Below are 11847 nucleotides of genomic sequence, written 5' to 3'. Positions count from 1 at the left end.
GAGCTCATGTATGGCTGAAGCCAACAATTTTTCAAACCCTTCTGATTCTTATTCAAGGCCAACATTTCACTATCCTCAATTTCAGGATAGTAGCTATAATGATTTTATGAGATCATTTCAGCTGCCTTATCATGATGATGGAGTTTTATTACAATGCGACCGATTTCAAGATATCTATGGTGGGTTTGCCAATCATCAACAGCCACCAATGACAACAACCACAATGGATGAGAGTGAGGAGCCAATAGTTGGTGCTTGTATTTCGGAGTTGTGTGGTAAGCTTTCGAAAAGAATAAGAATTGGTTTAAGGAATGCACTAAGGAATATTATTTATGTTCCAACAACAAGAACAAGGGGTTTGAATGTTGGTTGTACTAGAAAGCGTGGCCTTAATCATGATCATCAATGTCATCATCGACGTTTAGCTGCTCATCAAGATGGAGTCATGAAGCTAGAACGTTTTAAAATAAGGACTTTAAATGTGGCTGTGCAAGGTACTACGACGAAAAAGGATGAAAAATGATCCATATAGCTATATATATGTGTGTATACTTAAGAAAGAAAACTAGAATGAATGTTTTCTTATTGTATTGTATCAAATTCTTTAATTCATCTGTAATGAAGCATTAAAATTTGTTTGATTTCTATATTTTTTTTCTTCAGGCTAGTCTATATATATGTTTTAATTATACGTACGGAACAATCCGGACATACTATTTTTCTCTATATTATTTATAATGAGTTTCACTATTACAAAACTAGGTATTACAAAACTAGGTGTTTATTAAGTCTCTCATGATAAGATGTAATAGGCATTTTATGTCTCACATGGTGATGAGATATTAGACTTATTATGTCTCATCAGGTGAGCAATAACATGCGATTATGAATTTATTATGTATTACATGAAGAAACATAATAAGTCCATGCCGCCTTTTTTATTATTTTTCTTTTTTAACACCACAAAATTAAAGAGCCATTAGTCATTGTACAACTGATGAAGGAAATCTAACTCTGAAGGAGGCTTACTTTGGTTATGAGAAATTCCATATCGGTGATATGAGTGTTGCACTACAAAAAAAAAGTGTTTTAGCTACTAAAAAACTGGTAGCAAATTATGCTTTTTTGGTAGCTAATACCCTTTTTGCTACCAAAATTGTTTGGTAGCTGGTTCGTAGCTAAAACTCCGTCGCTAAAGGTTTCTTGCTACCAAAAAATGTTGTAGCTAATTATTCTTATTTGCTACTAAAAAATTAGTAGCAAAAAATATTTAATTTAGTAGCTAAAACACTATTTTTGGGACTACTAGAGTTTTTTTTTTGCTACTATAGTTTGGTAGCTAATTGCATTTAAGTTGGTAGCAAAAGAATTTGTGTCAATTAAAATTAATTTTATTTTCAATCTAGCAAAATCATTTTACTACCACAATTTGGTAGCAAACAATCAAAAAATTGGTAGCAAATTAATTGTTTTGTACTTAAAAATTCAATACTTTTGCTACTAAAATTTGGTAGCAAAATTAATAATAAATTAAATGAGTTATTTGTAAAATATATAAATTTATTTCATATTTTATTAGTTTTTTAATTTAATTATTTTATCAATTCTAATTTTTAGTATTATACTTACAAAAAAACAAACATTAATAAAATATCAAAATTTCAAAATTAATTTTTATAAAATAGATAAACCAAATGCAAACTAAATAAAATATTTAGTACAAAATCAATATAAAACATAATACAAAAAGTAACCACATCCAGAAGTCTACACATGACATCAAAAATTGTACTCTTAGTTCGTATTTACATATAAAAAGAAGTTTGCAGCAATATCTGAACACGTCCATTTCATGCTCCCTCTTGAAGGCTCTTTTCATTTTATTGTTTTTTGTAGTTCCAAGAACAATCATTCCTGAAAATACATCACAAGCATTCAAAATTCTAAAAAAAATCAATAACTATAGCAGAAAAATAAAATTTTGTGCACAAATGCAGAGAATTGCAACATTCAATTGATATAAAGCATAAAGAAAAATAAAGGACAAACACTCAAGGCTTGGGGACACTGAATTTCATTATCTCACAACAAGCTGCATGACAATGTGAAGTCATTATTGTGCATATAATGAATAGATCACATAAAAAAAACTTGAGTCAAAGGTCAGTCATTAGCCATTTCAACTCAATCCAACAATACCAATATATTTAGAACACTACCATAACGAGCCAAGTAATATTCAACTTTCATAAATTCTCAACTAGTAGTGTACAAGATCAAAGTGACTGGAAAGGGCCTAAAACTGACAGTAAGAATATTTAGATGGGAAAAATAACATTCTACTAATAAGAGAAGAAACATGTAATTAGAGCTAAGAAGATGAAGTGGAAAGAACTTGGTTTCCACTACTTATTTACAATTTTACAAGCTCATGCCAAATTGGTTTCTAGTTTAAGTTTCTTATCACATGTTGGCAATTGTTTCATTATTGATCATAGAATTATATAACTTTTCAAAGAAGCATAGCATGGAACTCAAAATTATGTACTGCAACACTAAAATGACCAATGACTATCTATCTATAAATATATATATATATATATATATAAAGTTCTGCAACAAATCCTAACATATCATATTAGATATCTAAACATAGAGCCATACATATATGATATCTTACCTTAGTGCAAGTTATCATTTTATCCAAATATGGTTCTAAATTAAAAAAACGTCATTCAAATCAAGGATATATATATAAACATATGACATTATGAATGTTTATCGCTGCTATAAGCATTTCCAAACAGTAACTAAAAAAATGAGCCAAACTCATAAATAGAATGCAACGTGTGTGGATAGCAGAGCAACATAGAGAAGGATATCAATCAATACACATGCATTTACATAATTGAATTGCAATAAATTTATGGTTGTAAGATCTCTGACCCTAATTGTCCAAGGCTCCCCTCACACCTTTCTTTAGCCACTAAATCCCTTCTTTCTCCAGTCACTAAATCCTTGAAACAAAGAAATAAGCATTCAATATTTCATTAAAAAAACAGCAGGAAATCAAAGGATAATGTGAAGATACCTCTATACAAAGTGTCCAGGTTCTTGTTCTTTTACAATTGTAGTAACCGAGTAAAATTTTGTAGATGTTTGAATAGATCTTGGAGCAATTCGTGAGATGATAAGAATCGTAAGATTCAATCTGCATATCAGTAAATGATGAGATAGTGAGAAGCTTGTAAAGTGGGATAGAAGTTATATCTAACGTGTGGAGTGGTTTGACAACTCATCAAAACTATAATTCTTATATGTATCGATAAGTCTTTAAAAAATATAATATAATACCTAAAATATATTAGTGAAAAATATATGTCATGTGTCTTTTAAAAATAAAAAAGTACTAAAGATATTTATATGCAAAAATTTAGGAAATAACAATAAATTTATTAGAAAATATAAACGTATTAACACATATATAGGAAATAACCAAAATTAATTATAGAATTATAAAAAAAATTAATTTTAATTTGAATTTTTTAAATCATATCTAAGAAACTATAACCACAAATCTTGGAAATAACAAGATTTAACTAAAAAATGCCAACAAATATTTTGAAATTCAAATATGAATTTGTTAAAAGATACGTTCTAAAACATATTGAAAAAATGGATATATATATTAAATAACTCCTATTAATTTTCTTCACTCATTCACTCTTTTCCAGCAAAAGAAAAGGTTCCCTTTCTTAACTCATTCACTATTTCCAGCCAAAAAAAGGTCATTCACTCTTAATTCTTTTTTTTTTTTTTTTTGTGTTTACGTTTCTTAAGTTTACATGTATGCAAAATAATGAGATTTTATCATGTATTTTACTCTGGTATGATTATAATGATTTATTAAAATAATCATTTATTGGGTTCTATTGCAATATAGAAGGAGCTTGTTCAATGCTTAAACTGTGATATAGATAGAAGGAGGTACTATTGGAAAACAGGTTTGAATTCTCTACCATATTTCACTATTAAAAATTGCATCTAAATTATAAGCATCCATCATTAACATATATATTAATTCAAATTGAATATCATTTAAATATATATATATATATATATATCAATCCAATATTACATTATCTCCTCTTTTTTGTACGTTTTAATATTGAATATTCAAGCTGTTGATCTCATTTTTTTTCTATGCATTTAGATATTCTTTCTTGAAGATTTATTGGGAAATAATTAAGAAAGGTATGTGAATAAAAACTTATATTTATGAATATAATTGTTTGGTGATATGCATAGCAATATACTTTGTGAAGAGAGTGGTCATAAATCTATATTGGACATGCCCTGTGATTTATTGCCCCAAAAAGATACTATAAAACACAAAAATCACTAATCAAATATATAAAAATGTTAATTTTATTGCTTAGTTTCTTTAGGTGGAGTAACCTATAACATAAATAGAAAAAAGAAAAAAACTTAAAAAGACCACATATCTGAAATCAAACCACATGATTAAACAAAACTCCTAGATTTTTATTTGTTCATGCTTAAATTCTTAAGAACACACAATACATACGAAAGGGGAAAACAGAGTACGAACATGTGATAAACATAGTTTGTTTTTAGAGTTTGTCCACTAGATAGTCCAGTTACAAGCCCCACTCATCCCTTAAAATTCAGAAACCAAGAAAGATTTTTAGAGCTATATAATAATAATAATAAAATTTGACTAAAAAATAAATCTATATCTTGGTTAGTTTTGTACTGAAATTGATGATTATGCAAATTTTTCTTACCATGCACATAAATACATATTCCATCTATTCATTACTCTATATTCGTTAAACTTCATACAATTGAAAAGGCATAATAAACAATAGTTGATGTGGAAACTATTACAAATTTTCTCAGTTCATTGTCTCATCTTATTCATTCCTAGATCTCTAATGGAAACTATTTCAATTCTCATTGCTTAATTGAAACATGCAAAATCCCTTGTCTAAAATAAAACTCGATAAATGACTCAAACAAACACAAGATTCTCCTTAAACATCAATACAATCAACTACAAATCAATAATGAAAGATAATAAAAAAATCCTTACTTTTTTCTCATACACTTTGCTGGTCTTCGAATGCTCAGTCCCTCTGTAGCTTTGCCCTTTCGTGGCTCTCATGAGCATAAGTCTTGGGTTTTGGGCTGGTGGGAGGGAGAGTGCAATTTTACTTTACCAATCTCACTGATCGATTTTGGGCTGGTCTCTTTGCTATACCACGGAACTCATCATTACTCATTACTTCCCCAAAAAATTACTTTTCCCTTTCATTTGATTTTAACAAAAAAAAAAAAATTAAATAAGAGAGATGCCCATATATAAAACCCAGCTGTACTCTTCATTTACTAATTGAAAACAGTTGCATTACTCAAAAAACAATTGAAAGACAGCTGTATTCGTTTATGGATTTTTATAATGTTATTTTAATGCTTTCATACTCGTTTTCTGTATATATAATATATGTTGTATAATAATAATAATATAAGGGAAACTTAAAACTTTATACTTAATACGGCAAAAAAAATTCAAAAAATATGGAGTTTTATTTTTCAATAAAATATAATTACTAACATTAATAAAAAAATTAGTAAGTAAAACAACTTACAAATGTATAATGATATGAAATTAAATATATTAATTAAATAACTTTTTTATGACATTAGTTATATTTTAAAAAAAAATTAATGATAATGAGGATTATCTTTTATTTTTGTCACAAATAGGATTTACTATAACAAAATTAACTTAAATTTAAAGATATGAATAAAATTAATAAAAATTAACTTAACTAGCAAAGTTTGTTAGCTTGAAAAAAAATCCATATGCATATAATACTATGAATTTAATGTCAAAAAAAATCTATTATTTTTAACATTTTTTATTACAGTTCTAGTTCATGCATTATTAGCTTATTATCAAACAAGAATCAAGTATAAAAATAAATATTTTCTTATATATAAAGTAATAAAAACTTTATAAAATAAAATAAAAAAGTCATTAATTAAAAAGGAAATAACTTGTAACAACAAATAAATATAACAACTACGTGATTGTTAATCAATCCTATAGAATTTTAAAAAATATTACTAACCTATATTTACAAAATTGTTGGTAACTGAAAAAGATTATATTGTAACTAAAAGTTACAGAAACTATCATGTTTATAGTATATAATTTAAAAGTATAAATTTAAGATATTCATTACTTATAAAACACTTTATTAAATATGAAAAGTTATAGAATGGTGAAATTCAATATTTATATTTTTTAAACAACTTTTACTAATTTGCAAACAAGTTTTACATGTTTGTAATAATGTTGTTTTACTAAAAAAAAATCATTTCTATAACCAATATTTACAAAACTAATTTCACAACTAAAATTTTATTGTTGTAATTAATATTTACAAAAATAATTTATAAATTTATCTAACATGATTGTAACAAAGGTTTACAAAACAATATTTTCTAAAATACTTTTACAAACTTGTAAACAACATATACATATTAATTATTATATAATTACTATAGTTACATATTATTATATTATAAATCATAATTATTAGATCGATAACCACTATTAGAATATTGTAACGCATCCGATAATCATCATAACAATATTGATAGAAATACCCTATTTGAATTTGTAAAATTTCAAAGTTAATTATGTGGTAGTACGTTTTTTCGATTGTGGAATAAACTTCTTTATTATTACTTTTTCTAAAAAAGTATTTTTTTATTTTACTATTTTAATTAAATTTATAAATGAATAATAATTTTAGTGTGTAAAATAATTTCTCCTTCAAAAAGAATATTTAAAGTATTTTTTAAATGTTTTTTTTATTTTTTTATTAGATTTTAAATAATTTTTTAATATTTGAATGAAATTTTTAAATAAAACATTAAAAATAATGGCATGTATCGATCAAAGACTTCCAAATATGTGTCTATCTGACACTTAAATTAAATGTATTTATAAATATATATATATGTAAAATAATTATAAAAAAATATGCATGTAATCAAGTAGGATAGGAATTACTTATACTCGTATCCTACCCTATACTCACATCAGATACATGTTTTTTTGTACCATAACCATATCATACCCTATAACTATAATTCAATGGCTAATTAAGTGTTTTATTTTTGTCAATGTAGTATAATTCATCATCTACTTGTTCGAAAGATAATAGAGAAATGATGGATAAAAATTGGATTTTCCAAAAGAATAGATTATCCGTAGAGTATTTTGATGGACTTAAGAGTTTTATTAAATTATCAACGCTTCACTTAAATGGTGAAAATAAAATTCGATGTCCATGTGTTTCATGTATGAACTTATATTACCATGACTTGGAGACAATTGAGCGTCATATATTCGTAAAGGGATTTTATAGTAAATATGTTACGTGGGAGTATCATGGGGAAGATATCACAGAAGTAAACGAAGACCGAGAGGACCTAGAAACAAATAGTGAAGAAGACGAAATATCATGTGATAGTGATGATGAAGACGATGACGATATGATACCAGCATTAGAAGATTTAGCTAATCAATATCATCATAATAGTGATTTTGTGAACCTTGGAGATTCAAATGAGCACAATGATGAAAGGAATACATTGCCTGACTTATTTGCAGAAGCAGAAAAAGAGTTATACTTTGGATGTACAACGTTCTCAATCTTAACATTTATTGTTAATCTAATGCACATTAAAGTGATGTGTGGTTGGAGTAACAAATCTTTTGATTTGTTGCTCGACTTACTTTCGAAAGCATTTCCCAAAGACAATAAAATTCCACGATCTTATTATGATGCTAAGAAAATGTTGCGTGATCTTGGTTTAGGGTATGAAACTATTCATGTATGTGAGTATGATTGTGCTTTATTTTGGAAAGAGAATAAAAATGCTGAAAGATGTCCTATATGTGGTCATGAACGATACAAATTCCAAGGAACTAAAGGCAAGAAGATCCCACACAAAAAGATGCAATATTTTCCTATAACTCCACGACTACAGAGACTTTTTATGTCACGCCATACATCATCTGATATGAGGTGGCATAAGGAAGAACGTGTTGATACAGAAGGTGTACTTAGACACCCGGCAGATGCAGAGGTTTGGAAGGATTTTGATAGACAATATCCAGATTTTGCAAAAGAATCTAGAAATGTAAGGCTTGGATTTGCAACAGATGGGTTCAATCCATTCGGTGATTTATCAAACTCGTACAGTATGTGGCCAGTGTTACTAATGCCATATAACATGCCGCCATGGAGATGCATGAAACGAGAATTCTTAATGATGGCATTATTGATTCCGGGACGTCGTGCTCCAGGAAAAGACATAGATGTCTATTTACAACCTCTGATCGATGAGCTGAAAGAACTATGGGAAAATGGTGTACGTACTTTTGATATTATTGATAAAGAATATTTTACAATGCGTGCAACAATATTGTGGACGATCCATGATTTTCCAGCATATGGTACTGTATCTGGGTATAGCACTCAAGGTTATAAAGCTTGTCCTGTTTGTGAAGATGACACATCTTCATTTCGAATAAGAGGAAAAATATGTTTCATGGGTCATCGTCGATATTTGTGTCCGAACCACCAATGGCGCAATGATATGGAGTATGATGGTACAATCGAACGACGTTCACCTCCAAGAATTTTAACAGGAGATGAAATCTTAGATAAGTTAAAAGGTGTATGGAAATGTAGGGCAGGTAAAAATGATAAGATCATTAAGGACGATAAGCAACAAATGAAGGATGCATGTTATGAAAATAACACGAACTGGAGACGAAAAAGTATTTTTTGGGAGTTAGAATATTGGCCTAAATTAAAACTAAGACATAATTTGGATGTGATGCATATTGAGAAAAATATATGTGATAGTGTAGTTGGTACAATATTTAGTATTGATGGGAAGTCTAAAGATACTGAAAAGGCAAGACTTGATTTACAAGATTTAAATATTCGTAAGCAGCTACACATGAAAAAGAAGGGGAACAAATGGTTCAAGCCAGTAGCATGCTATACATTATCAGCAAAGGAACGACAAGAATTTTGTACGTTTATAAAGTCCGTAAAATTTCCTGATGCATATGCTGCAAATATTTCTCGGAATGTTAACACGAAAGATGGAAAGTTATTTGGGTTGAAAAGTCATGATTGTCATATTTTATTACAGAGGTTGTTACCTATTGGTTTAAGGCCATATTTGAAAAAGAAAGTAATGGATGCTATTGCTGAGCTGTCGTTATTCTTCAAAAAGCTATGTGCGAGGACATTATATGTGAAAGACTTAGACGAATTGGAAAAGGGCGTTGTACTCACGCTGTGTAAATTAGAAAGTATCTTTCCTCCAGCCTTCTTTGATGTGATGATTCATCTTATGGTTCACTTGCCATTAGAAGCTAAGTTAGGTGGTCCAGTACAAATGCGATGGATGTATTCAATTGAAAGGTAACTAAATCTATAACTTAAGTTTAAAAAATTAAATAATCATTGAATACAATTCTTTATTAGTATATATTGAAAACATAATTAATTTCAGGGTATTAGGTCATTTGAAAAAATATGTGAAAAACAAAGCTCGACCTGAAGGTTCTATTGCAGAAGGATACATTATTACTGAGGCACTAAACTTTTGTTCAATGTATCTTCGTGGAATGGAAACACGCTTTAATCGTCCTGAGCGCAATCCTGATTACCTTGGAATTAGAAAACAATCGACACTGTCAATATTCAACATGCCTACAAGACCATTTGGAAGACAATCATCCATCACACTAACTCAAGATCAACGAACCCAAGTTCAATGGTACATTTTGAATAATTGTCCTGAGTTGGAACCATATTTAACGTAAGTTTATAAAATTTTTTTTAAATTCTAACAACATTTAGGTTTTAGCATAAAAATAATCTTTCATAGTACTTATTGTGAACACAGAGAACATAGATTATTCTTACAATCTCAAGGAATTTTGGATATCAATCAAGTGCAAAGAAATGAATTTTCAACATGGTTTGAAAATAAAGTAAGTTTAAATATCAATGTTTGATATTCTAAATTTTTTATTTGTCTTGATCTTACATTTATAATTTTATCTGCCATCACAGATAAAAAAAATGAATGAAACAATATCTGGTAAAGCACAGGAAGATTTGTATGCAATTGCAATGCAACCAAGTTTTTTGGCTTGTACATATGCTGGTTGTATGGTTAATGGAGTTCGATACCATACAAAAAGTCGAGATGAAAGACTTTTAACTCAAAACTACGGTGTTCACGTTGAAGCAGAATATGATGGAAATATATGTGATTTTTATGGTGTCATCAATGAAATTTGGGAAGTACATTACCTCTATTTGAACAAAGTTATATTGTTCAAATGCTCTTGGTACAATACCAATGGAAGTGATAGAATGTACTCTGAATATAACTTTACTAGTATCAACATCAACTCAGAATGGTTTGAAGATGAACCATTTGTTCTTGCCAATCAAGTAAGTTTGGTTTTTTATTTGGATGACATTAAAAAAAGTAAAGATAATAAAGATTGGAAAGTGGTACAAAAAGTAAATCATCGTCACATCTGGGATATACCATCAAAGCCAATGGATGGTGAAGTTGATGATGAAGATCCAACTATCAACAGTTCTGAAGCATATCAAGAAGAATCTTCGAATGACATTGGCGTGAATTTTGATTCAACGACAAATGATACTAATCTTATTCGGGATGATATTGAAGATATAGAATGTGATAATCATCAATTGTTCAATGAACTTCAAATAAATCATAATGATCAAGTTCAAAGTGATATAAACAGTGACGATACCGATGAAGAAGCATTACTCGATGATTCTGAAGATATAACTTTGAGTGATGAAATTGATTAACTATAAAGTGTGTTATTATTTTTATTTTTTGTAAAGTTTTGAATATGCAAATTTATTATATGCTAATAAAAAATTTATATTTTCTTAGATTTTTAATCATGACAAATGAGAAGTCTCTTGATCCACCAATAACTACTAGAAGGGTGTTTGGTCGTAAGAGGACGCATATTAACTCTTCATCATCTACACAGTCTCCTCCTCGTTTGCCATGTTCTTCCAATGATGATTCAATAACACCATTAAATGATGAAACACACAAGTCCTTAGAAGGTATAAATGGTTTATGTACAACTTATGATAATATGATAATATATACATTAAAAATTTATGAAAATAGTTATGATTATAAGTAATATAACAATTATTTGACAGAATCAAGGAAGAGAACTCGTGGCCCTACTCGTGGGGATGGTGTCAGACGCTTATTAAAGGATGACGCAAGTAAGTTAAAGATTTCCTATAAAAAAGGAGAACTTCGAGTTCATGGGACGCATGCCACTGCATTTGCGAACATTGTTGGTGTAAATGTACGCCATCATGCTCCACTTCAGTATAGTGGATGGGCTAAAGTTCCTCCAGAAGATAAGAAAGTCGTATATGCTCGTATCATGGTATGTTTATGTTACCATACTTATTTTATAATGTTTTTTGCATGACAATTTATTTTTTGAAATTCTTTTTGCAGGATGTATTCGAGATGGATTTTAAAAAAGATCCATATCTTGAAACTATTTGCAATCACTATTGTTCAGAGCGCTATAAAGATTATCGTAATAATTGTCACAGAGAGTACAAGAATATCATCAAAGAAGGTAAGAATCCATTAGAAAATCGGCCTGTGAAATTGGTGCTAAGAGATGAA

General features: G+C 28.6%; 2 protein-coding genes across 6 annotated transcripts; one reads left to right on the top strand and one right to left on the bottom strand.

The window, feature by feature from the left end:
* Positions 1-1659: 1659 nt before the first annotated feature.
* Positions 1660-5402, bottom strand: LOC133829440 (uncharacterized). 5 transcript variants are annotated; one of them, XR_009891780.1, is made up of 5 exons: positions 5117-5364; positions 4613-4680; positions 3092-3211; positions 2947-3010; positions 1660-1914 (listed from the first exon to the last, which is right to left on the bottom strand). XR_009891780.1 is itself a non-coding variant. In XM_062259176.1 (4 exons), exons 1-4 carry the CDS (start codon positions 5192-5194, stop codon positions 1881-1883), a joined length of 303 nt encoding a protein of 100 aa, XP_062115160.1. In that variant the 5' UTR covers positions 5195-5388; the 3' UTR covers positions 1660-1880. The 5 variants fall into 5 exon arrangements, 1 of the variants encoding a protein (XP_062115160.1); XR_009891779.1 differs by having other exon boundaries at positions 1660-3010; positions 5117-5358; XR_009891778.1 differs by having other exon boundaries at positions 1660-3017; positions 5117-5356.
* Positions 5403-7401: 1999 nt separating this feature from the next.
* Positions 7402-10985, top strand: LOC133832976 (uncharacterized). Its single transcript, XM_062263244.1, has 4 exons — positions 7402-9545; positions 9637-9945; positions 10033-10120; positions 10203-10985. The coding sequence occupies exons 1-4, from the start codon at positions 7402-7404 to the stop codon at positions 10983-10985; spliced, it is 3324 nt and encodes a 1107-aa protein (XP_062119228.1).
* The last annotated feature ends 862 nt before the right edge of the window (positions 10986-11847 follow it).

Source organism: Humulus lupulus, chromosome 4 (assembly GCF_963169125.1).
Source record: "Humulus lupulus chromosome 4, drHumLupu1.1, whole genome shotgun sequence".
NCBI lineage: Eukaryota > Viridiplantae > Streptophyta > Magnoliopsida > Rosales > Cannabaceae > Humulus > Humulus lupulus.
Note: the sequence above shows the minus strand (reverse complement) of the source record. Positions and strands in the feature narration are given on the sequence as shown.

What these genes read in the sequence shown, in the direction of transcription:
- LOC133829440 (XM_062259176.1), bottom strand. Translation starts at nt 5,194, where the DNA reads ATGCTCATGAGAGCCACGAAAGGGCAAAGCTACAGAGGGACTGAGCAT. An exon ending in CCTGGACACTTTGTATAGAG is followed by an intron (nt 3,018 to 3,091) that starts GTATCTTCACAT and finishes CTTTGTTTCAAG; the next exon opens with GATTTAGTGACTGGAGAAAG. An exon ending in GGGAGCCTTGGACAATTAGG is followed by an intron (nt 1,915 to 2,946) that starts GTCAGAGATCTT and finishes ATGTATTTTCAG; the next exon opens with GAATGATTGTTCTTGGAACT.
- LOC133832976 (XM_062263244.1), top strand. Translation starts at nt 7,402, where the DNA reads ATGAACTTATATTACCATGACTTGGAGACAATTGAGCGTCATATATTC. An exon ending in TGGATGTATTCAATTGAAAG is followed by an intron (nt 9,546 to 9,636) that starts GTAACTAAATCT and finishes AATTAATTTCAG; the next exon opens with GGTATTAGGTCATTTGAAAA. An exon ending in GAGTTGGAACCATATTTAAC is followed by an intron (nt 9,946 to 10,032) that starts GTAAGTTTATAA and finishes TTGTGAACACAG; the next exon opens with AGAACATAGATTATTCTTAC.